The sequence below is a fragment of the Ammospiza caudacuta genome, chromosome 6 (assembly GCF_027887145.1).
Source record: "Ammospiza caudacuta isolate bAmmCau1 chromosome 6, bAmmCau1.pri, whole genome shotgun sequence".
Taxonomy (NCBI): domain Eukaryota; kingdom Metazoa; phylum Chordata; class Aves; order Passeriformes; family Passerellidae; genus Ammospiza; species Ammospiza caudacuta.
This window is the reverse complement of record NC_080598.1, coordinates 54911861-54936219: the sequence shown is the minus strand read 5'-3', so window position 1 is coordinate 54936219 and position 24359 is coordinate 54911861. Positions and strand designations below refer to the sequence as shown.

The 24359-nt window shown below is 42.1% G+C and overlaps 1 protein-coding gene across 1 annotated transcript; it reads right to left on the bottom strand.

Annotated features, from left to right (window-relative positions):
• Positions 1-331: 331 nt before the first annotated feature.
• On the bottom strand, positions 332-1229 carry DIO3 (iodothyronine deiodinase 3). Its single transcript, XM_058807521.1, has one exon. The coding sequence runs from the start codon at positions 1167-1169 to the stop codon at positions 345-347; it is 825 nt and encodes a 274-aa protein (XP_058663504.1). The 5' UTR covers positions 1170-1229; the 3' UTR covers positions 332-344.
• Between the last annotated feature and the right edge of the window lie 23130 nt (positions 1230-24359).

The window sequence follows — 24359 nt, the reverse complement described above, 5'->3', positions numbered from 1 at the left end:
CGCGCACACACGCAGCCGGGAACAGATCCCGTAGGAAGAGAGCCTCCTTAAAAAATAGTAAACGCTAGGAAAAAAAAAAAAAAAAAAAAAAAGGAAAGAAAGAGAGTTATTTACAAAACGCACATGGAAATACAGTATTGACAGAGCGTGGCTGGCAAATCAACATGATTTGAATAGAGAAAGGACTATGGCACATCTTGCTCGAAAACTCGCACAGCAGCCTCCTTCGAGTGTCCCCGCGGGAAGACAGCTCCTGCCATCCGCGACGCAGTGCCTTCTCCCTCCCCACCTCTCCTCCCGCCCTCCCTCGCCTCTCCACCCCTGCGCTTCTTGCCAGGTCCTTTTTACACTTGGATGACCACCGTGCTGGGGCTCTGGAGCCGGGTTTTGTACTGGTCTAGCCAGCTCCTCAGCTCCGAGATCTTGTAGCCCTCTGGTCCTCTGCCTCCCTGGTACATCACCTTCTCCTCCTGGATGATGTAGAGCCTCTCGAAGTAGGCACCGTAGGCGGCGCTGGAAGCATTGTCCATGGTGTCCACGGCCAGGGGGCAATCGGGCGCCCCTTCCCTCATCAGCTGAGCTGCCCGCAGCCTGTCCTGGAGGCACTGGTGCTTGGGGATGTTGTAGGCTGCATCCGAGCTGACCCAGCCGTCGGACGGGTGTGCTTCTTCAATGTACACCAGCAGGAAGTCGGCAATGTCCACGAAGTGCGCGGCCAGGCGCTGGAAGGACCTCAGGCGGGCCATGAACGGGGGTCAGGTGCAGCTGCCGAAGTTGAGGATGAGGGGTCTCTTGCCGCGGGCGAAGTCCAGGATGCGGAGCCTCTTCTGCCCGTCCAGCTGGATCACCTCGGGGTTAGGAGCCAAGGAACCCACGTGCGCCGACTTGAAGAAGTCCAGCTTCTGCCCGTGCCACACGGCTTTCAGCGACTCCAGCGTGAACATGCGGTTGGAGTCGGACACGCAGACCGGGGGGTCGTCGGGGGGCGGCTCCTCGCTGGCGCTGGCCGCCTCCTCCGCCGTGGGCATCGTCAGCATCTTCTTCCTAATGCACAGAAAATCCAGGAGCCAGAGCATCACGGCGGTGAGCAGGAAGCGGGGAAATAGGAGGATGCAGGCGGCCGCCTGGGTGAGCAGCTGCAAGGTGTGAACGCCGACGGAGTGGAGCATCGCAGCGGCTTGTGCTGCAGGGCGCTGGCTGCCGGGGGGCCCCCACGCGCCCTGCGTGCCGGGGTCTGTGCAGCACAGCTGAGATCCCGCTTCTCTTTAAGCCCATTTTATAGTCAGGGATTTAAATGAAAAGTGACTCCACCTCCGTCCAGAACCCGCCCCTCTGGAACTTGAGCCTGGGGATTACCTACCCCTCCACTCTAATGACCTAAAAATACACAGACAAAAGGGGAGAGAGCCCCGGCGGGAGCCGCAAGGGACGTGCAACGGAGCAGGGTGCAGCCGCTATCAGGCGGGGCAGAGAGTCCGACACAGGGCACCGCCGGGGTCCCCGGCCTCAGATAGCGGCGGGCGCTCAGGGGCAGCCCCGCCAAGGACAATGCAACAGGCACAGCCCGCCCCCGGCCCGGCTCCCCGCGGGCTGTGCAGGCACGGGCCGGGGCGGGGGCCGGGGCCGGGGCCGTCCCGGCAGCGCCTGCAGGTGACAGGGACAGGCCGCCATCGCCGCGTCCCTTCCCGCGCCTTCCTCCCCTCCCCGCCCCGGCAGCCCGGTCGCCCCCTGAGCGCAGCCTCCGCCCCACCGCACGCCCCGGCGCCGCGGGAGCACCCGGGTCTCGAACCCGCCGCCACATCCTCCGGCGGCGGCGGCGGCGGGACGGGCGGCGGGCGCTGTCCCGGTCCCCCTTTTCCCCCAGGCCCGCGCTGGGCGGGCCGGGCCCCGGCGGCGGCGGCGGCCCCGGCGCGGGGGGCACCAGGTGGGCGCGGGCCGGTGGGCGCTGCCCCGGGCGGAGGAGGGGCGCGGGCGGCCGCCAGAGGGAGCTGTTGGCCGAGAAGCCGCGGCGGCGGCGGGAGCGCGGGGCCCCTCAGCCCCGGCCGGGGCGTCCGCGCCCGGCCCCGGCCCCGCCACCTGCCCGGGCCCCGCCACCTGCCCCACACGGCACTCGGAGTACGGGGCTGCACCGCGGCCGCTGCGGGGCCGGTGCTGCGGGAAGCGCGACAATGGGTGGGCAGAGGGGACGGCGGAGGCGACAGGAGGAGAGCGCCGCGCCTGCGGTGTCCCGCTGCTCTCTGGGGTCCTGCTGCATCCCCGAGAGCAGCGAGTCAGGGCAGGCAGACGCTTCTTTACGGCGTCCCAGGAGGAGCCGGCAGGACTTCTCTGCACCTGTCAAGTGACAAACACAAGCTTCTCACCGGACTGGGTCTGGCAAAACCCTTAAACTGAGGGCTCAAGTGCATGGCCAGGCAGACCTGTGTGCTGTCCCCAGAGTGGACACGCGAGTCGTTGTGGGCTGGGTGCGTTGTATATTAGTAGCAAAGGGCTCACTGGGCAGGGCTGAGCACTGACTGGCCACCTTCAGTCTTCACCCATCAGAAGGAATTTATGGCCTGCAAATTCCTTCCTGCTGAACTAGATGGAGACCTGTCCCAGGAGTACAGAGCTTAAAACGTAATTTAGTGTTTCTGCTCAGAACTTTGCCACTCCATTGTTGCAGGGTTCCCAGCTTGCAGCATGCACTTCATTTTCCCACCAGCTTCCTCAGAAAGGAGCATTACTTGTCCAAAACGCTGAACACTGCCCTCTGCTATGCAAATGTGGCTCATGCAACCCTGAGCTACTGCTGCAGCTGCCACTCACCCAGGTGCCTGTCACACTGACTTTGGGACATGCAACTCCATGTGCCTGTGGCTCCTGAGCGCTCTGTTTCTGCCTGTTGGCCAGTGCCAGGTCTCTGGCTGCAGATTCCCAAAGACCTCGAGGACCTGCAGTTCCGCTAGGCACAGTTTGTGTTCCAAAAGTGACTTTGCATGTCTGTACCTCCCATCTATCCTCTGTGAAATGGAAAAATGAATGCTGAGCCTCCTCATGGGAGGCTAGGCAGCTTGCTTAATTTTTATGTAACTTATTACAAGAACAAATATAAACAAAAGAACAAGAACAAATAAATAAAAGGCAAAATTAAAATCCCATTTTATTTTTTTCTTTCTCTGGATCTGAATAGGCTGGTTTAGAGCAATCTTGATCAGATGGCTGGTTTGTAGTGCCCTGGTAGGTCATCTTTAGTTGGAGTCAGCAGCAAGGTAATTCAGCATTTTAACATCTGAGGGGAAACGCATGCTCCAGCCCTCATAAAGCCTCGTTCATCCACTAGCCTGATTAATAACTTCTTTGGCATTCCACAGTGCTCAGTACAGGGAAAATTACTGAGTAGATATTTACTATATTGTCAAACTTATTTTGAACTATTCATGTGGGCCTCTCACCACCTCTCTGTGCAGTTATGCAATCTTGAAATCCACAAATTAAAGCCTCTAAAGAGACGCAATAACAAATTGTGGTAGCTCTGAAGAAACCCCCAGGAAAAAAAATTGATCTCTCAAAATGACCTCTTCAAACTATGCTGACAGACAAAAGCCTGAGTAAACAGATGGGTTTGCAACCCTGAATATCAACAAACTTTGCTCTACTAGATCAGTGAGAGATATTCTGAGGTAAAAATGCTATCTGGTCTTATATACTCTATTTGGAGCTGGATAGGGACTTTGGAAATGACTATTTCTCCATTCCCTGTAAACAGCTTTGCTTTGTTTTTATAGCTTGAAGGAAACCTTTGAATTGGGGTTTCCTATTCAGCTGTGGATAGAGCAGAGAACTGAAGCATTTTGCTTCACTAGCCCAGTGCTGCACTTTGCTGCCACAGGAAAATTCAAGCACGTCCTGAGGCCACTGTTTCCAGGTGGAACAAGGGGTGGCTCTGCATGGCCCTACAAGCCATGCTCTGATGGGCTCAGCTGAGGTGCAGTGCTCATGCATTAACTCCGTGGGAAAGGGTGGAATTCCTTCTGCAGCCCCTTGGTTCTCAGAAGGTTTGAAGTGACGTCTTGCTGCTGTTCTCATGTCTGTGTTGAGCTGGATGGTTTTCAAAATCCTGTCTTTTAACTCAGTTAAACCCCCTCTCTACTTCCCCAAGGCTGCACCTCCCAGTTGGAACTTGGATTATTTTTAGGTGTGTGAAGGTAGTCAGTCTTTCTAGGAATCCATATCACTGATATTAATAGTGTGGGAATTTATGTCTTCCTGTATACTGAGGATTTCATAGAATATATCCTAAAATATGGGTTTTACAGTGGCACATCTGGTTATGGGTGGTTTCTACTCTTCTGCATGTGGTCTGTGGTTCAGCAGTCACTAACTTAAAAATACATAAGTTTGTGTGTGTGTGTCCTTGCACAAGTGCACATACATGGTTCACATTATTTCCTTTTTTCTGAGAACTTTATAGCTGCAGTTTTTCTTCATTTGATAAATGTAATTTATAACTCTTTTAAAGCTCTTTTCATAAACAGGAGCTACAAAATAAATTCAGCAACTTATAAAAGCAAAACCTCAAAAAGCTGAAATTAAAACCATCAGGTCTGCTTTGATGTAGAGGATGTGTTGAAATGGTATATTTACATGTTTATTTTCTATTTTATAATTTCCTGCACAAAGGCACGCAATAATTTCTGACAGGAACTGAAATGTATTTTGGAAGAGTTCCACTTCTCATGTCATCTAAGCTCCATGTCATTAATGTGGTAGAACTCTATGTGAAGGAAATGGAAAAGACTTTCCTGAAATAAGAGCTGGACAATTTCTACTCCTCTAAGTGGCTACCCGGTGACTGAAGAGAGGTGCAGTGGTGCAGTGGTAAATTACTCACCTGTTTGGTATCTGTAAGAAGTGGGTAAATATTGCTGAAATTGGTGGTGGATAATCTCCATTTGCAGTTGTTTGCTTGTAGCAACACCTTTGGGAAAGTTACTATATGCTGGAGATTTTGCATGGGTCTGGTGTCTCTGGAGCTGCTTCTTGCTTAATCTTTCACCACTTTTAGATGACACCTGTTCTTATTTTCCTCCCCTCTTTTTTTTTTTTTTTAAATAAAATATGTATGACTCAGGAAAAAACCTTACAAATCCAAGCTCCTAGGCAATGCCAGAAGTAGGTTTGAGTATGGAAAGAAAAAAAGTGCTGTGCTGCAGATTTGTCTATAAAATCACTAGTAGAGCCATGGCCTTTGAATCTCCTACCCACCCTGTCACTCTTACCTTCAAATACATGACAAGCATGTCATATAAGACAAAGAGGTTCCCTGCATTGAACCTTTCAAATTTTTTCCCCTCACTTTTTGCTGACTCTGGGTTGAACTGGGAAAGAGTTGTTTAATTTGGGAGAACTCATTCTACAGCCAAAGGTCCGTAAGTGCAATGTTCACCCTGAGTAAGTAGAAACCAACATTTTCTTGAGCCTGTGAGCCATCTACGAAGGCTTTGCCATGTGACCAAGTGTACAGTTCCCCTGATGTGTTAGTGGGTTTCTGCACCTGCCTCTCCATGGCTACTCCCTAGTGCCCCTGTTGTGACAGCAACCTGTCAGGCTGGGGTAGAAACTAGATAACTAAAAGGTTCTGGATTAAAAAATTCTGGTTTTAAACCCAGATGGTTTTGGTGAGTGGGTTTACTTTAGAACCCCTAAAATAGTGTAACTTGATAGCATAAATTTCACTGCAACTTGAATGACAAAAGGTACAACTGTCCATCCCATTAATTCTTCCTCATTTCTGCTTGCACTGTGTCTTGTGTGATCCTGAAATTATCTGCAGTGATCTGCTTTGGGGACTAAGGAGGCAGAAGAGCTCAGCTTTAGATAAAAAGAGTTATTTCCTGACAGGTTAGTTCCCTAAACTTGCGAATGATGAAAGGAAATGATCATCTGTGGTGCAGGGGAAGCACAAGAGAAATGGCCGCAGCTTGTGGCCGAGGCAGGGCTAACAGGACCATCCCATCAGACTGACTTAGCAATATCATCCATCCACCCCTGGGTGGAATTGCATAGTGAGAATGTGTAAGAGTAGAAACAAGTTTCACTGCAGATGTGGATAGTCTCCCTTTGTGTAGTGGAAGAGCATAGGAGATGTACAGGAGGTAACAGTGGCTGTCACAGGGTCCTGCTGGGCAATGTAGCTGGATAGGGTGCACAGATGGCTTCTGGGGGGAGCCAGCAATTTCAACTTCAACAGCAGCTGCTAACACACCTCCATCAGTAGGAAATCAGATTATGCAGAACCCCCTGTGCCAAGCACATCCCTGCTACCCATCAAGCAAACTGCTCAAAAGCTTCTGTGGCTCAAGAGCTCAGGCTGGACCCCCTGGTAGTACGGTACAATTACAGCCATCTGAATGGTTTGCTCTGCAGCAAAGACAACAGTCTAGTCCAGAAGTGGAGCCCTGTGGAGTTATGCTTAAGCAGTGACTTTATACACAGTGAATACAGATGAAGTCCTTGTCAGAAAACAGAAAATACTTCTACCATTGTCTTTGTTTCAGGTGTGCTGTAGATGAGGATAAGGAGATGCAATTTGCTTGAATCTAAATCTCTAAGAAGATTGTAACAAAATTCACCATGTGCAGTGTTTTACAACAGAATATGTTTCAGTGCATGACATAAAAATTCAATATACTAACACTGTTCAGAGAGATGGGGACAGCAGGCTGATAACTCAGATTGGTTTTTCATCTGTCAAAAGGCAGCCTAGCAAGAGTGTTTTCTCAAAATGTTACTGGGATGGTTTGGAGTTGAAAGACTGGGTCAGTCAGGGTAAAGGGAACACTATTCTGTCAGGATAAAGGGAACACCATTCCTCTGAGATCCTTTGCCAATGGGGGCTCTCACTACTGTCTGGCAGTCTTTGTCACAGGCTGGTCCTCAGAGCCCCAAGGTTTGTGTGATGAAAGCTGTGAGTGATCAGCAGCAAAACTCCTGGTGCTTCCCTTGTGATTGTGATTTTGCCCAAGCCATGTAGTATGACAACAGAATAAAGGGGCTCTGGAAACTCAGGGTCCAATATTCATCATCTCACTTTCCTTAGCAAGTTCAGTAGAATATAAAGAATTTCAATAAAATACAGTTTAATAATTCTCAGGTTTTAAGGCGATTGCATGTGCCCTGCCTGAAATGATACACACGTTTGAATTTTCAATCTCTAACAGACTCAGAGGGGAAGGCAGGAAAAAATAGCATTTAAAAAAACATTTATTCAAGGAAAATCTTTAGGGATCATGTATAGGATAATCTTCTTCAGGGTGACCCTCATTTTCTACAATATAATGGTTTTACCCAGCAGTGGTTTAATGGTTTTGAATAAGCTGTAGAGCAGAGGAACAAACATTTTAGCAAGAATGGAGGAGTTTACCCAGAAAGACAGGAGTATCAGCCTACTTTGAATACAGAATGGAGATGATTATTCTGCTGACCTTTTATCCCCACCATCACTAAAATGTATATTATGAACATAATGGGGTCTGGTTTTGTGTAAATGATGGCTGTAAGCATGACTGACTTGTTCGAAGCAAGGAGGCAGGAAGGCACCAGTGCTGTGCACTGAGGCTCTCATCAAACAACTTTCTTGCTTCAAGCCCTTTATTTGAACATAAATGTTTGTGAAGTTTTCCAGTGATTTTTTTCCTGGCATTCACCCCACAACTCTTATTATTTTTAGCCATGTAAAATGGCATTATGCAATTGCTGAATTTGTTTCTTTCAGACCATGATGATTTATAGGACATAATTTCCAGGATACTCCCTTGAAGTTACCTTCTCTTTGTGACCTCAGGATTTCTCTTCCCAGACCTTTGGTATTTATTTTTACTATTTCTGTGGTTGAGGTTTGGCAATGTTATTTTGGATTGATGGCAAACATACATAAGGACTGGAAGGAATACATGTCTTAATCTCTAATTTAATGTGTGGATTGTTTATCAATAGTAAAAAGAAGTTTCTGGACAGGTTTAACACATCCTAATAATAGGCATCTGCAGCCAGATTGAAAGATTTTGATGTATCTGAACTACATGTAATTCTTCACTTGTTCCAAAATAGATGAAATTTGCTTATTTTATATTGTGATGCAGTATTTCTTTCTCAGACTTTGCCCAGAAAGAATTGGAAGTCAGTTAGTTTGGACAAGTATGCATTGTTTATATGGAATATTTTAATTGACATAAATTGTGTAAACCTTCTAGCTCCTCTGCTCTTGGATGAAGAAAAGATCTTTGGCATGGCAATTCTGAATTTCTGTTCTATTTTTTACTTTTATGCAGGAAATTGCAAATAATTTAACGCACAAATGAAATTACTCAGCATTTTACTCAGTTGTTGAATTTTCCTCGTAAGCAGTATATTTTGCTTTCATCATATACCCACTAATTTTTTAACTTGCATCTTCTTATTTTTTGATTTCTCTTTGTATTCTCATCTACCTTCATGGTTTATTTACTCATGCTTAATTCCTTCCCTACACAGCCTACTGTGAATAAAGTGTTCCTTTGAAAATGATTAACTTTGCACTTTGTTTACAGTGTAGTCTTGCAATGTTATATCTGATACTCATTAGCAGGAAAACAGAAATAAAAGGAGAAACATTAGTTATCACTGCCAATCATTTTGAATTCACTGGGATCAGGATCTGACCTGAAATGTTTAGGTTAGCTCAACAGCTCAAGTTGATTTGAAGGGTCTTAATGTTTATGCCTAACAGTGTGTCCTCCTATGACTTTTTATTTTTAACTGCTCAACAGTTCTCACTTTCTGTGAATTTTAAAATTATTCTTAGACTAAGCAGTATAGTCTCTTCACAGGGAGAAACTGTGACAAGCTGATTTATGTGATACAGCTCATCATTTCTGAGGGCACATCACATCTACCTGAAGCTCTAGCAGGAAAAAAAAAACCCAACCAAATACTAAATGGTTACTTTTAAACTTAGATATGAAACTTTGGGTTCCAATTCACTGTCTTCAATGTATGAATTATTCTGCATACCTGAAATGGTCTACCCTTCCATGTGGACCATTAATTTAACGGCCACACTTCCAATCCCTTGCTACTCTGTCTTACTTGAAACCAAGACTGTATTTTTTAAAAGAAGAAAATGCTACCTTTTAAGAAAAGTATTAATAACTCCTTTTAAAAAATGGGAATCATATACTTACATATGCAAATAAAATGGATCAAAGGGATCTAAGTCCACTTGTATAAAAGGGAAAGGTCTCTGAAATGCACATTTATTGCAAACAAACCCTGGATTTGTTAGGTAGTGAGGGAATAGTTTTTAAAGAACATTTATGTTGTATTTGGAAAACCTGACATTTTCTCTTTTAACTAATTTTAATTGGCATTGTGATCCCACCGAGCCAAAAAACCGCACACAAACAAGGAAGACAGCAGCAAAATATAAATATAAACTAGGAGTAAAATGTCTTAGCTGATGAAATTATAGACAAAAGCCTCTGAAGCCTTTTTACAAGTACCTTCTTCAAAGTGGGGTGATCTTTGAGCAGTTGTGGCCCATGCCTATTCCTTGGCCTCTTCTACAGTTGTTGACATTGTACTGCCAATGAAGCAGCTGTCACTTTTTACCAGCGCAGTGCCTGCCAGCAGCTGGCTCAGAAGTGCTGCTTTTAATTAAATTTCTCATTTCAATTGGATTTTGGTTTGCAGTTCCCAGCTAACAGAGATTTTCAGGATGGGGTCTTATGGGGCATCTGCGGGTGTTTCAGACACCTCTGTGGCAGAGATGTGTTCAGAAAAATCAAACATCACCTTAAAATTTGTTACAGTTTTTCTCCATTACTTGTGAGAGCTCTTCCAGGATCTTGCTGCTATAATGGATAGAATTATTCATATTTTCAGCTTAACTCTATCTATGGCATATTTACACTGCTTGTTGGTGTGCCAACATTGTCTCTTTGCTGAGGCAGTTATCCTGCCTCCCATTTCTCTGTGAATTAAAGAATTGTAGAATCATTAGATTGGAAAAGATCTTTAAAATCCTTGAGAGCAGTCCTACCCCCTGGGGCCCCACTCCACTGGGACTATCAAGCCAAGCTCTTGTGGGGTGTGCTGGCACTGATGGGGACAGGCAGACCCAGCTCTCTGCTAGCGATCTCAGTGGGCTGGGATATGAATTGAGCCTCTCCTGCTGCCTGTAGGGCTATGGCAGTGGAATGCTAAGCCTGAGCTTGTGAGTTCTGCTGGAGACTTCATTAGCAATGATTTAATTCAGGCCATGTGGATTTTGGGACAGTATGAGGCCAACTGAGGCTCACATTGGTTTGCACCTGTTTGTTCAGATGTGAGCACAGTCTATTCTCATGAGATGGATTTTCCATTTCCCTGATCCTTCTAGAAGTAATTTTCTGCACCTGTTTCATGACAAGTCTATTTTGCTGCATCATATAGGAAGGAATTAATCGGAGAACAAAAGATGGCTCTACCATCTCCTCATTTTCCTTGTATGTGCAGGCTTGGCAGACCATATGGTCACTGGTTCAGCACAATCATTCTCATCAGTCAGGTTGGCATCTGGAAGTCACAGACAAACACAGATGCAGCTTGACAGCTGAACACCTGGGCAAGGAGCGTGGCATGTCAGGGACATGCTGGGTGTACCCTACATGTGCTGTGTTATTTGAGCACTGCTTTGCAATATGGCTTGGATCTACTGGAAACTCAAAGGAAAAATGAAAATTTTGGGTACATTTTGTTCCGAAGCCTCTCTTGTATCAGCCAGCACACCACAGAGTCAACCCATCTTGGTGAGCCTGGTGTGACCGAAGGGGCCTGGGCGGATTGTGTGCTCGCTGGCCATCTGTGTTCACGTTTCCACAGGCTGGGTTTCCTGCTCATGGCATGGGATTTCCCAGGCACAAACATGGGAGCCCAGGCACATGCTCGGGGGCCGTGTGACAGGGCTGTGGCTCTGGAACTTCCCCATATGGAGCACAGCTGTGTCTGTCCTTGAAAGGAGTGACCTAAATTTTACACAGTATTCCAGTGACGTATGACGAGCACATCCCTCACTGCTGGATGCCCCATGTGTTTTTGAATTGTACTTGTTTACCATTGCTGCCTCTCTTTAGGGACTTATACTAACCCTGACTTTGACTGAACCATCTAGAGTTTTCTCCTCCACGTGCAGCTGGCAAGTGCCCAGTTTATTGTGATATTTTTTGCTGCCAGCTTAATGAATTTGAGCTAGGCAGTTCTGGATTTCATCCTGTTCATACTGCTTCAGTTCTTGAAGTTGTTTAGTTCTTCCAGTGACATACTCCAGTCCTGTTCTGTACACTTACAGATTTCCTAAGGTTGTTCCCAATCTTGGCACCCTGGTGTTCTATGTCATATATATACAGTCTGATGACCATATTCTTGTATTTTAATTTGATCATGATAATAAGCAGACAGCAGATAACCTTAGCTGATGTAACTGTCACAGCTTTTGCTATCAAAATAGTGCTGGTAGTGTTCCCAGCTAAGGTTCTGCCAGAATGTAATTAGAAATGTACCTTTAAAATGTGATCTTTCTTTAACTACTGTAAACATCTTTTAAAAGAATTCCAAAGGCTTTGCTTAAAAATAAAACTGTGCTTATGAAACACTTACTCTTATACCAAATTAACACTAAGGATGTAACATAATATTAAAGGAACTACAATATTAAAGGTTTAGATTTCCATTATGAGGAATATTTGCCCTCGTTTAACTCAGCCTCAACTATTTTCTATATACAGAATCATTTAGGTTGGAAAAGAACTGCAAGATCAAGGAGTCCAACCTTTGACTGACTACCACCTTGTCAAATAAACCATAGCAGTAAGTGCCACCTCCAGTTTTTTCTTGAACATCTCTATGGATGATGACTCCCCCACTTCTCTGGGAAGTCCATTTAATGCTTGACAACCCCTTCAGAGAAGAAATTCCTCCTGATGTCCAACCTGAACGTCCCCTGGTGCAGCTTGGGGCTATTTCCTCTTCTTGTCACTGGTTGCTATGAGAAGAGGCTGATTCCCAGCTGGCTACAACCTCCTTTCAGTTAATTGTAGAGAGCAATAAGGTTTCCCCTGAGCCTCTCTTTCTCCTGGCTGCACAACCCAGCTCCCTCAGCTGCTCCTCATATGACTTACAGTGACCCCAGCTATTGTGACAAAGCACACACCTCGTTTTGAATCAGATGCCGGAGACGTATTGCAACAATCAGTCCTGCCATCAGTCCCTTCCAACAGTGGTGTTGAAGTTGGCCTTTAAAGCAGTTTTGTTCTGTTAACCTAAGAACTGGGCATTATATTGCTATTTTCTTTATGCCACAAGAGCTATCTGATTCCTATCTCTTTTCTCCAGCTTTCTGACTGTGAAGAAAACTGCAGCAATATAAACTGAATGCAGTGGTACATCTGAAAGCAGTCTAGGTAACGACTCCAAGAGACAAGCTGGGCCACATCTCACATATGTTCAGCACTGATGATTGAAGTGTTGACATTGTCATGGTGACAATTAAGAAGGGGAGGATCCTAGATCTGGCTGATTTAATGGGAATATTTTGGTTCTAATATCTGTCTATTGCTAAGAACCACTCAAATTTAGTCCTAGCAGCCTCCATGAATATGAAACCTTTTTAGGGGGAACAAAGCTGGAAAATTGTGAGTACTGGGGAAACAGGAGGGGGTCCTGTGCTGAGCAGCCCTGTTTTTTGAGAGCAGCAGCTCATCTGGGTAATCAGGACAGGAGTTGCTTAGTTAGTGGGTGCCACCATCACTTTGGCCAGTTGGTCTGACAGAAGACGATGAAATTTGAGCACATGGCAATAGGAGGCAGTGATGCTGCCTTCAGCATTTAATGGATCACTTTTAAAGGGGTTTGGAACTTGTGCTCATTTTTAGGTTCTAATCAATCAGAGAAGGATTTTATAAAACATTTATTCTCCATTCTGTGTGTAAAAATGATTTACTTTATTTAGCATTTGATGCATTTTTTTTTCCATTAGGACATCAAGCCATAATCTGTGAAACACCTGCATGGAAGTTTCCCAAAATGACCTGATATGGTGAATATGGTTATAGACTATAGTTGAAGAAGTGCTTATTTTCACAGCTATGGGAATTGTAGAAACAGAAAATATTTTTTCTAGAAAGTTCTGGCATCGACTTTTTTCTCTTATAGAGAGCTTTTTAGTACAGAATTAAAGTTGCATAAGTATATTTCCTAGCACTAAACATTCTAAAAATAATACAGGATGATAAATAAGGTGACATTTAAATTCAGTACAGTGCTCACTGCCATCAAACTGTAACCACAGCCCTCTTGTATAGATATTCAATTTAACAATGCATCACCTTAGATTCACAGCTCTGAATAGCTGAAAAGTCCTCATGCAATGCTTGCCCCTGACCCCCAATAACTTGCCATTTATTTGAATGGCGTTCAATGAGTAAGCGCTTGAAGCAGGGTACTTCTGCACACGTAAGTAATGTTTGTATGAGATTTAATTTAGCACAGTAATGTCTCAGGCTTCACTTTCTGGGAAAGGTGATGTGAGGATATTGTTTTACTAAGTAAGGACCACAAAATTCATTATTTACTGCATGTTAATTTGATCTATAATTTTTTAATTCTAGATGGATTTTTGTCATTCAGCTGCTGAACGTAATTTTGGAGTTCAGCCCAGGTCTTTGTATCCTGAGGTACATGAGGATGGCAGTATTAAAGAGGTTGTTAGCAGCTTTCTGACAGCTCAGATATCTTGTGTGTTGGGGATGAAGTCACTCCTTTCCACATAAGACAGCTGTTCAAATGCAGAATTCCTCTCCCCATACACATTTGAAATGTGGGGTGTAAATTTTCCCTTCCTTTTCTGCTGTAATTGAGCTATATAAAATCACCCCAGAATTTGGTGTATTTTTAACTGGATAGTTATAAATGCCCAAAATACAACTCTTCTGTTCAAATTATATCTGGTAGGTTTTTCTTTTGTTCACTGAAGTTTTGGTTTGCCTTTATTTTTTAAATTTTGAAAAAATTTCTTCAGAAGGAAAAATGAAGTGCATTAAGTTTTTTCAGCTGGCTAGTTTGATCTTTCCCAGCTTGAACATAAAAATGTCAAAGGAACCTGTGAGTAATCTGAAACACAAGGTGTGACTAAGGCAAATTTTCAAGGCCATACTGAAGCATGACGTACTTTGAAAATAAAAGATGGTTGGAAGAGCTGGTCCAAGCTGGCATGCCTTAGTTATGGTGTTTTGAATGGTACATCAGAAACTTCAGGGATGAATATAAAGCATTGTGCCTCTTTTAATCTCTGTTGTTATGCTTCATTAAAAGGTTATCAGCATCAGTTTTAACTTAGCAGCATCTCAGTCTCCATCTCAGTACTGCATTTCTTCCTGTTACACCTTCTTCCCAGGATGTAATGTCATTTCTCCAAAGTGGTTCCTCTCCAAGCTGTCCCACAATAAGCATGGGTAGATGTACATCTACTTGTGGACCACTGGAGACCAGTCTTCCCCCAAATGTAGCTGCTGACCTACTCAAAGACAGTGCTAATAACAGCCACAGATCCATAGTTGCTGAGTGTCTTATGTGCTTGTCCAAGAGGAATTCATGGACCTATCAATGCACTTCACTCAATAACCACAAGTTCATAACAATTTTTGACTATTACTAATATAGTACAATACAAATGAATGTGTTAACAGTGCTGTTGTTGTTTGGAAGCAGCAGTATTGCTTATGAGAGAACAGTTTCTATTTTCCTACCACAATTATTGCACATTACTATTCATTTCAATTGAAATAGAAATGAAAAGTCACTCGGGCTTTGGAATATGGATGTTTAATGTGTCTCTTATACATCTATTTTTTTGTTTTAGCTTATTCGCTGTGTATATTTTCTTCTCTCACTCTGTATCCACTAATATAATTCAAAAACGATTGGGTTTTTTTGAAATATAACTTCAAAAGAGAAATGTGATTTTCCCAGCATGCTGAAATCATGGGTGGCATACAGCATTGTCACTAGCCATATAATTTAAAATTAACACCATTGACAAATGCTGCTTTAAAGTTTCTATTAAAAAATCATAACATGTGAGTGTGGTAGGGCTTTTTTGCTGATCTAGATTTAAATTTGTGTAATTTACAGTTAATAACTGGAGAGATCCTGTTATAGCTTGGTTATTCTCCTTCAGTATATCCCTTGTTTTGTATCCCATTATTCACTCAAAGAGCTTAATTAAATGAATCAGAGTATAAGCTCATATTTGCTGCAACAATCACAATTCCCCATAGATAATTTTCTTTGGCTGGTCTTGCTGGGATTTCCAGGAAGGTTCCCAGAAACTGTTTCACAGAATAGAGGGATTTCTCTTTTTAAAACTCTTTTTTGGTGTTACACAAATCTGAGCCCAGAAGAGTTTAATTTTTGAGAAATAACCATGAATCCTACATGCATGTGTGACTCTATAGCAACAAAATCTGCAGAATAAATTGCATTTAAGTTGAATCTTATTTGATTTTTTGTGGTTGGCTTTGGAAACATTTGGTAGTTATTTTCCATTGAAATTCATATCCTCTTGGGGCAGCAATGTGTTTAAGTTCTTCTCCTGTTATTTCTGCTCTCTAATCTTAATTTAAAACTTGTTTTCAATTTTTTTTTCTGTTTGCTGTGTTGTGTGTACTTATCTTTCACATGGCAATAAATTATTCTGCATTTAGTACTGGTGGTCTTGGTCTTAGTGTGCATGGATTTGTGTTGAAGGGGTACAATATATAGCCCAGTAAATAGCATTGTTCTTTATTTTGAGAAAGAGAAGGAAGGGTTCTAATTTATATCCATATTGCTGAAATAAAAATGTGGCCTCTCCATTCAAGAATATGGCTGTAGTTTTTCAAATTTACTTGTAAGGCTTAGATGACCCATTTATAGGTGGCTAAACTGGGATATTTTTAAGAAATAAATTTTTAGAGGAGGATGTTCAACACTATGGAAATTTTGACAGGACAAGCTGGCCCCAAAGAAGCAGTAACACTCTCAACTGCTGTCTGTGAGTGCAGTGCAGCTCCTTTGGTTTCTGTTGCTTTTGTTGGGTCAAGATGCTTGATTGCATCTTGCTTGATTCTATCAGACATTAAATAATACTGCATCATGCCTCAGTGTCCTGACATTCTGATGGCAGGCATTAAAGTTAAGGCACCATGTTATGAGTCAAAAGGGAGAAGCTGTTTTGGGTTTTTGGGATTTTATTTTTGCTTATTAAAAATTAATTGAAGACATTTCTATGAGAGCAGGTGAAAGCTTCCTCTGAGCACGTAGCAGACTGACAAGGTAGAGGTCAGCTTGAATGCAGAAGCTGTGTCACTGTGTCAGTGTTCCACTGCTTTGCAGGAAATAGTAGCTCAGGCAAAGGCACCTGCTCACAGTGCTGCACTATGTTTCTGCTAATGCTGGGCTGCTTCTTGCCAGCCTAAAGGGGTGAGTGACTCTGACTTCTCACACATTCACAGACATGCATCCATTTCTGTATCAAAGGCTTGTTCTGAGGGTCCCCACCGCAGTGGAAGCAGTCCACTCATCTCTAAGGAGGTTTGTATCATATCCCAAGAGCTCTAACCAGAATTTATTGAAGCTAAGCATCATATCTTGGAGCTCCAGCTGAAATATGGTTTCAAATGGTAAATACAAAGTAAAACGGTAACATTCTGTTTCCAAAACTTGAGCCTGAACTGGGAGGAAACTTAGATGGAAATGATCATCCAGCCCAATGTCTTGCCAAAGCAAGATTATATCCTGCAGGCTGTTTTCTAGCATTTGCCAATCTGGCTATAAAAGCACCAAACAAATAGGCTTCGTTACTGGGAAGAGTCTGGGAGACTGTTCCATTGTTTAAGAAACGTTATGCCAGTTCATTGTTTTCTGAAATTAAGTATTTGTTTTTTTTTCTTATCTTAGTTACATCTTATCCTTGGTTATGTTCTAAGATACCAAATCAAAATCTGACATTATTAAAGGCAATATAGTTCTTGGCTCTTACAGTCTACCTTTGTGTCCTCAAACCCAGGATGTTGATCACCCCAAGGCAAAGGGCTGCACAGCTGCATGACCATAATTATTCTATATTACAAGGGCCAGGGCAAGCAATGGCTGTAAAATGTCTTTTGCTGCCTTTTTGTATTTGGCCTCCTCTTTCCTAATTAACAGCTTTCTCCATCCCATCACAGCTATTGCTGCTCTTCTGTGAGTGTTTGCCAGCAGCTGTATCTACTTTAGTAAGTAGTGTGGCCTTGTAAGAGTGTGGGGTGGAAACAAAACTATTAGAATAAAATAGTTGGTGCTGATGGCTTAACATCCATAGTCATGCATGCTTTAAGGTTTTGCAGTAGTTCTGGGCTGGTCCCTCAAATTGCATGTATGTACTGTTTGGAGATTATTATATGGACTTCTGGAACGCATTTTCTGATTTAGCTTTGCGTGAAAGTCTCTGAGTATGAGTTTGTTTAGTTATGTGAATCTGAGCGTAATATGTAAGGATGAACTAAAATACTGGTGACAGATACAATCCAGATATTTTGACTGTGTGTTGTTCAGAGCTGAATGCAACATTATATACCAACAAGAGATATTCGAGTCAGACATCAGGAAAATGCTTGTAATGATAAGGGCAATGAAGCACTATGGAAGTCGAATAAAATCCATGCCGAAATGTTTCTAGGAAAAGGATAAATAAAAAATAATTTGCTAAGAAGAAAGATACAGGTGTTCCTACATAGAAAAACAGAAATGAATTTTGGTCAGTTTATGGCATCCCCTCAGGCCAAATTTCCCCTGGAGAAAAGGAGGCTTGTGGGGGGTATTTTTCTCTACAACTACCCAAAAGAAGGTTGTAGCGAGATGGGAGCCAGGCTCTTCTCCCAAGTAACAGGCAGTAGGACAAAAGTAAAGAGACTCAATTTGTGCTAGGGAAAGTTTAGATTGGGTATTGGAAATTTTTTTCATGAAAATGGTTGCCAAGCCTTGGAAGAGACTGTCCAGGAAAGTGAAATCACCTACCCTAGGAGTGTTTAAAAGGCATGAAGATTTGGCACTTGGGGACATGGTTTAGTGGTAGACCCAGTGAGTTTTAAGGCCTTTCCAACATAAACAATTCTATGACTCTATAATGGGAATCCCTTTTTCTTATGCATATCAGTTTAATTTTTTTCCATTTTTAAATTTTTTTGTCCATCTTTCCTGCTATAATTATTTTCCTTGTCTGTAACTTATAACTTGTGTTAGTTTGGCTACATCATGGAGTCTCACTGCAGGCAATTTACTCTCCCAGATACCAAAGGTTTTTCACAAAGTTGACTCAAAAATCTTGTCTAGCAAATAATATACATCATAGGTGATAATCTACTCTGAGCTAGATTTCAAAACACATATCATATTTTCTTTAGGTCAGTTTAAATTCAGGTTCAGATGAGAAATAATCACAATGTTTTACTAAACTGATGGCATATAATTGTTTCCCAATGTTAATTTACAATTAGGTCAAGCAGAAAACTTCACATTAATAAAATTGCCACCCTTCCCTTCTTCTCTATTGTACATTTTTGGGAATTATGGTCAATATAGTGTGTGTCAGTATGTTCACTGTTGAGAAAGAAGTGTTTTGAAAGACAACTGCACCCTACAAAATACACATGTCAGAGCCAAACCCCAAACAAATCCTACTCCTAAGCCTCAGATCACTCAAAAAGAGACTCAATGAATTTTGGCCTCTCTACCACTGAATTTAAATAGGAATTAAGACCTGAAGTCACTAAGGTTCCTTTTAAATACCTCCCTTCTGTATAGTAATTTTTTGCTTTATGCATTTTCTGCTGTGGCTTGTGAACATTCCAGTGCCCCAAGAGGATGGATCTTGGAAGTGGGTGGTAAAGGTGTCCAGATTTGACATAGAGATGCAGTCTAGACTTGCCTCTTGGCTGCTGTTTAACATAATCTCTGGGAAAAGGAAAACATAGACTTAAGCCTACCCTACTTAAATGCTTTGAAATCCAAGTCACTTATTTTCCAATAATTTATCTTAAACCAGATTCATGCTCTAAAGATAACAAAGATTTAGAGATCCAAGGCCACTTCATATGTGTTCTTTTGTGCTGATGATATTTTATTTAGAAAAATATATGGTTTCCTTTCTCAGGTATTTCCATTTTGCTAGGATAAATAATATTCAGAAATATTTTTGATGTTGAAAATTATGTGTATATCCCTACCCATTTCTGATACTGAATTTTGTAATGTTAAAAAAGAACAATAAAGGGGGAATGTTTTGTTACAAACATCAGTTTTGGAATGAAAACATTTTCATCTATGAGGCTCCATTTGTTCTGCTGTTAGCAAATACTTCAATTGACACTGTTGTCAAACCAAGGACATAAAACTGAGAGTGTGATATGTTATCTGCTGCCAATTACGTAAGTTCGTGATGCATAAGTTATTGCAAAAAATGGGGTCATGACCCCTAAACCAACTCCTTTTGAAGTTGTAGCTCTTCATAAAACCTCCCGCAAATTTGTATATTTTAGTTGGTTAACTCTTAACTGATTTTATGCAAGTGCTTATGAGAAGGATTATATAACATTAAAGAAAAAGCAGACTTATGTCTGCAGAAATGTCAATTTGTTGATATGCTTATAGAGAGGTGAATCTGACTAAAATGTGGATTTTCGCTCCTAATCAAAGAACTTAATCCAAGTTCCTTATGAAAGAGATCCTTGAAAATAAATATTTTTGACCATCAAATGTAAATATTAAAGTTACTGTGATATATTATCTAGCAGCAAGTAAGAAGATTGGGACTCAACCTCTCCAGCCCTTGTCTTACCTTTTAATGATCTTTTATAACAATGTTACACTAAATCACTGAATTCTCCCTATTGCTTTCAGTTATCTTTCTGCATGACTAAATATGAGTAAAACTCATATTTATTATGTGAAAATAGTGTGTAAGTAATAGACTTAAGTCTTCATTTGAAAATGCCAGCAAAGCTGGGAAGAATGTTAGGTGAAGAAATTACTCAGAACTGGAACACTGAGGTCCTTCTTCATGTCTGGGGCAGAGTTTCCAGCACCTTTAAGACTCAAGGTATTGTGATGCACCTTCACTCTAATGCAAGGAGCTTTTTAGAGGATCGTTTAGCTGAAGTTTTTTTTTTATTTTTTTTTTTTTTACTTCAGAAAGGAAGAAAGTATCACTTTTAAATATTAGTTCTTTTCAAAGTGTGGTGAAATTATGACCTTTCAGAGGACTGGATGAAGCCTCTCCTAGAACAACTAGAAGTCCTTCTTCTTCCTCATTCAGGTCAAGGACTGAAAAGCATGTGCTTCATAATCTACTAGATGACTTTACCAAGTGGTTTTCTTTGTTTTCCTTGCATTTTTGGGACCCCTCAGCTACCTCTGTTGCTCTGCAACTTGCTAACTTCACACAAGCAGTTACTTGTTCACTGACCTGGGGAATGACCAATGCAATAGTTCAATGGGCAGCCTGAGTTCAAGCCCTTGTTCAATTAATGGTTATTTATTTATACAAAGTGAAACAGGTCCACAGGAGAGACAGAATACAAGAAGAGCTTGATGTTTTGGTGGCCAGGAAGTTTGCCTGGAATACAGGATTCTGACATCTTGCAGAACAGAAACTTGAAATCTGGACTCCTGTGTCACCAGTCAGTGCCTTGATCACAGTATGATTATCTAGGAGGGGTGGAAGTTTTCTTGCTCTTTGATGTATTTCATCCTAGGCATGAGAACCTTCCCCAGGTAAGAACTTCATCAGAACTGTTAAAAACCTGCAAAATATTGGGTCTCAAGGGAATATAATTTTTCAGTGAAAGAATGCATCGTTGTAAACTCCAACGGGGACATGACTGGAGTTCTTGTGACCATGGAGGTCCAGAGTGGTTTGTCCATTGTGATGCTCCATTAAGGCCCTAAGTTTGAAGGGGAGGTCAACAAGCAGTGCTGGAGGGCATGAGTCTCAGGAAGCCTGCAGAATGCCAAAGCATATGTCTGCATAAGTGTCAGACTTGTAAATCAGCTGTTGGCACAAAAGTTTAACAATGGGGAAATCGTCACATATAAACATTCGTTTGGGGATTAGGCTTATGAGTCTGGCTGCTTTTAAACACTTTAGCTGACATTGATATAAAACCAGGAGCCTGACATGTGATCTGTTGCCAGTTGCCTTCAAATTACCACGTCTGATGAGAGAAAAAAAGAGATGAAGTTAATGGAGAAATGGGATAGGTCACCTGGACTCTGATAATTAATGTTCCCTAGAAAATAAAAGTTTTGAAACTTTCCTGGAAATGAAGTTTTATGATCTGCTACAACAGCCCACAGGGGGAATGCCGCAACCTACACATATTGACAATTGTGGTATTACCAGACAATTAATTTTTATGAGTAATTTCCAGAGCAACCCTCAACCATGCAGTCACGCACACAGTGCAACAGTGTGCCATGGAATCGAGACAGCTAAAGGCCAAAGATTATACAGATTTATTAATATTTGCAAAAAAGTTCTCAACAGCATAGAGCAAATTGAGCAACACAATGGGGAAGAAAGAATGGACTTGACAATAAATGAGTTTTGTAAGGATATGATCCAGAGCATGGTGAACTCAACAGAAAAGATTTCCATTGTTTTTTTAGGGTCTTGGATAGATCTCAAGAGAAATGAGACACTCCATCTTATACCTTTCCCCCTACTTTCTCCATCTAAATGGAAAATACATTCTTGTTCACAACTGGCGTACCCTGTACTGACCAAGAATTACAAGCAAAATGTTGATTACATTTGAGATGTAGAGCCAAGAATCCCTACCTAAGCAGTCCCAGAAGTGACTCTCCAAGGGCTAAGCCACTGGCAAGTTCTCTCTAACAGTACCTTCATATTTGTATTAGACTCAGAATAGTCTTACCCTGTACTTAACCTTGCAAACTCATTTTGCTTTCTCACTTAAAAGACAAAGAATAAGGAAGTAACTGGATTTATAATTTCATTTATAATTTCATTTATCTTAAATCCTTCTCCATATACACCTTACTTGCAAAGGTAACGACCTGTTTAGTTGTCCTCTTATTATGTCCTCTAGTCTAAGTAGTAATAGCTGCTACTTTTAAACAGCTATTAAATACTTCAGTAGTTCTTAAACCATGCCAAGGAATACTTGCAATAAAAGAACAATGAAGAGAGATGACTGGAGATTAAATTGTAGAACTGGATTTGTTTGTATATCATTCAGAACAAAATAATAGTTCTTTCAAAGTCCCTGTTAAAGGCTGTTAGACAAAATGATATACTTTGCACTAAGTGAGGCTACGTAGATCATGGATGATGGCCCCAAGTGATAGATCTCCCAGATAAGCTTGGTTATCTATTTTCAAAATTTTTCCTTTTGTGGGAACAAAAGATTGCTGCCTAATGTAAGTAATATTTGAACAACTCATCCTGCTGTGATAGCAACTCTTATTTCATCCTACACACTGAAGAACATAATTTATCTTAACACTAGGCATTGAGCAAAGCTAGCTGTGGGGAAGTAGTACTAACAGGGTTTCCTTTTACTGCTGAACTCAATTGAAATCTGCAGTCAAGCCAAGCCTGGTTTAAGTACTCTGCTGGTTATTTTCTTTAACATGGTGTGAAAGACCAAAGCTGCTTTATTGCAATGGAAGGATAAGTTACCAGCAAGACATGCTGAGTTGAGGAGCTGGTGACAACACACAGAAAGAGAAATTGGCATTACTTCCCATCACTTTGGAGATACAAGAATAAGCTTGCTTACAGAGAAAACCAAAACATTTTCAGTGGAGAATGCTCAACAGAAAGTGCTACTGTTGGGTGGACTGTACCCTTCTCAGTGTCCAGCAGCTCAGGAGTAAACACTTCCAGGTCCCTAAGAACAAGCTCCTCACCTTGCCCAGGCTGTACATGATTGGAGTGCCTGCTTCTCATCTTCTCATCAATCTGGATTCCATCTGTATCAGAAAGCCCAAATTCCATGGTCTGTGGTTTTACCCACTCCCTTCACAAGCATTGTAGGTGCTGGCTTTCCCTCTGTGGAATCTCTCTGTGTTGCTTTGTCCAGGATCCTCTAAGGCAGCATCAGTGGAGACAGTTGTCCTTCACCTGGCCTCAACACACACACAAACCCCTTAACAACAGGCATTGGCATCTCCTTCTGCAAGGTGATTCTGACCTGGGGGACACCATCAGTGCCTAAAGTCTTGCAACAGAACAGAAAATATGCAGTACTATGGGATTAAAAGAACAAACATGAAAAAGACCTGCAGTTTTCTGCTGTTACAGCAGTGGACATAGAACAGGATTTCCAGTTTAAACTCAGTCAAATGATTAATTACAAATAGTGTATTTGGAATTATCAACTTAACTTTTGTCCCAGACTTTCCTGAGGACACCAGGAATTCCTCTGTGTTTGATAAGACACAACAGAGGCTCTTTCCTCAAGGACAGGTAAACACACAGCCATTAACAGTCAGGTTGTAAAGGATAACTGAGCTTATCCAAGGACTTGATTTCTCAGGTTCATCTGCACAATCAGTTTGAGCACATATGTGAAGATGCCCTGGGAGTCATGCAGGTTGCCCTCTTTGCTTTGTCTTGCTCTCAGGATTTTTTTTTTTGCAAGTTCCCTGGTCACAAAGAGCTGTGGCAGAATGATGCTTGAAAACCTCTCTCTGTTCACTCTATCAGTGTCACAGCAGATCTAGTTTTTTAACAGGATGCCCCAGTGCTATGGCTTGAGGAATGAGGGGGAAACAGATTGTATTTGTAAAAATTATAATAAAAATCTGGTATCTTTCCACAAATAGTGTCACAATAGAAAATCCTGATTCAAAAATCAGGATTCAAAGGTCAATATGAGTTTGTTGGGCAGAAACAATTATTTAATCCACGTTGTGGAGCAACAAGCCCACTAATATCCTGATCTTGATTTTATCTGGAAAGTGATGATAATGGCAAAGATGAGATATTCTATGTCTATGACAAAATTAGCAGATTTTTCTGTGGACCCCATCCAAGTACTATTGAAGGCTTCAGAAAACCCCCCCGCAAAACCACACAAAAACAAAGGGTGCTTTTCTGTGCTTGCATACCAAAGGAGATGTGTATCGGTTTTGCTTTTAAACACAAACCTTAGGATGCATCCAGACCCATCCAGCACATGATTACACAGCTGATGTGTACATTTCTCCTTTTTCCATTCTCATCAAAAGGTTCATCAAAGCTGTGGAGATGTTTGATATTCCTG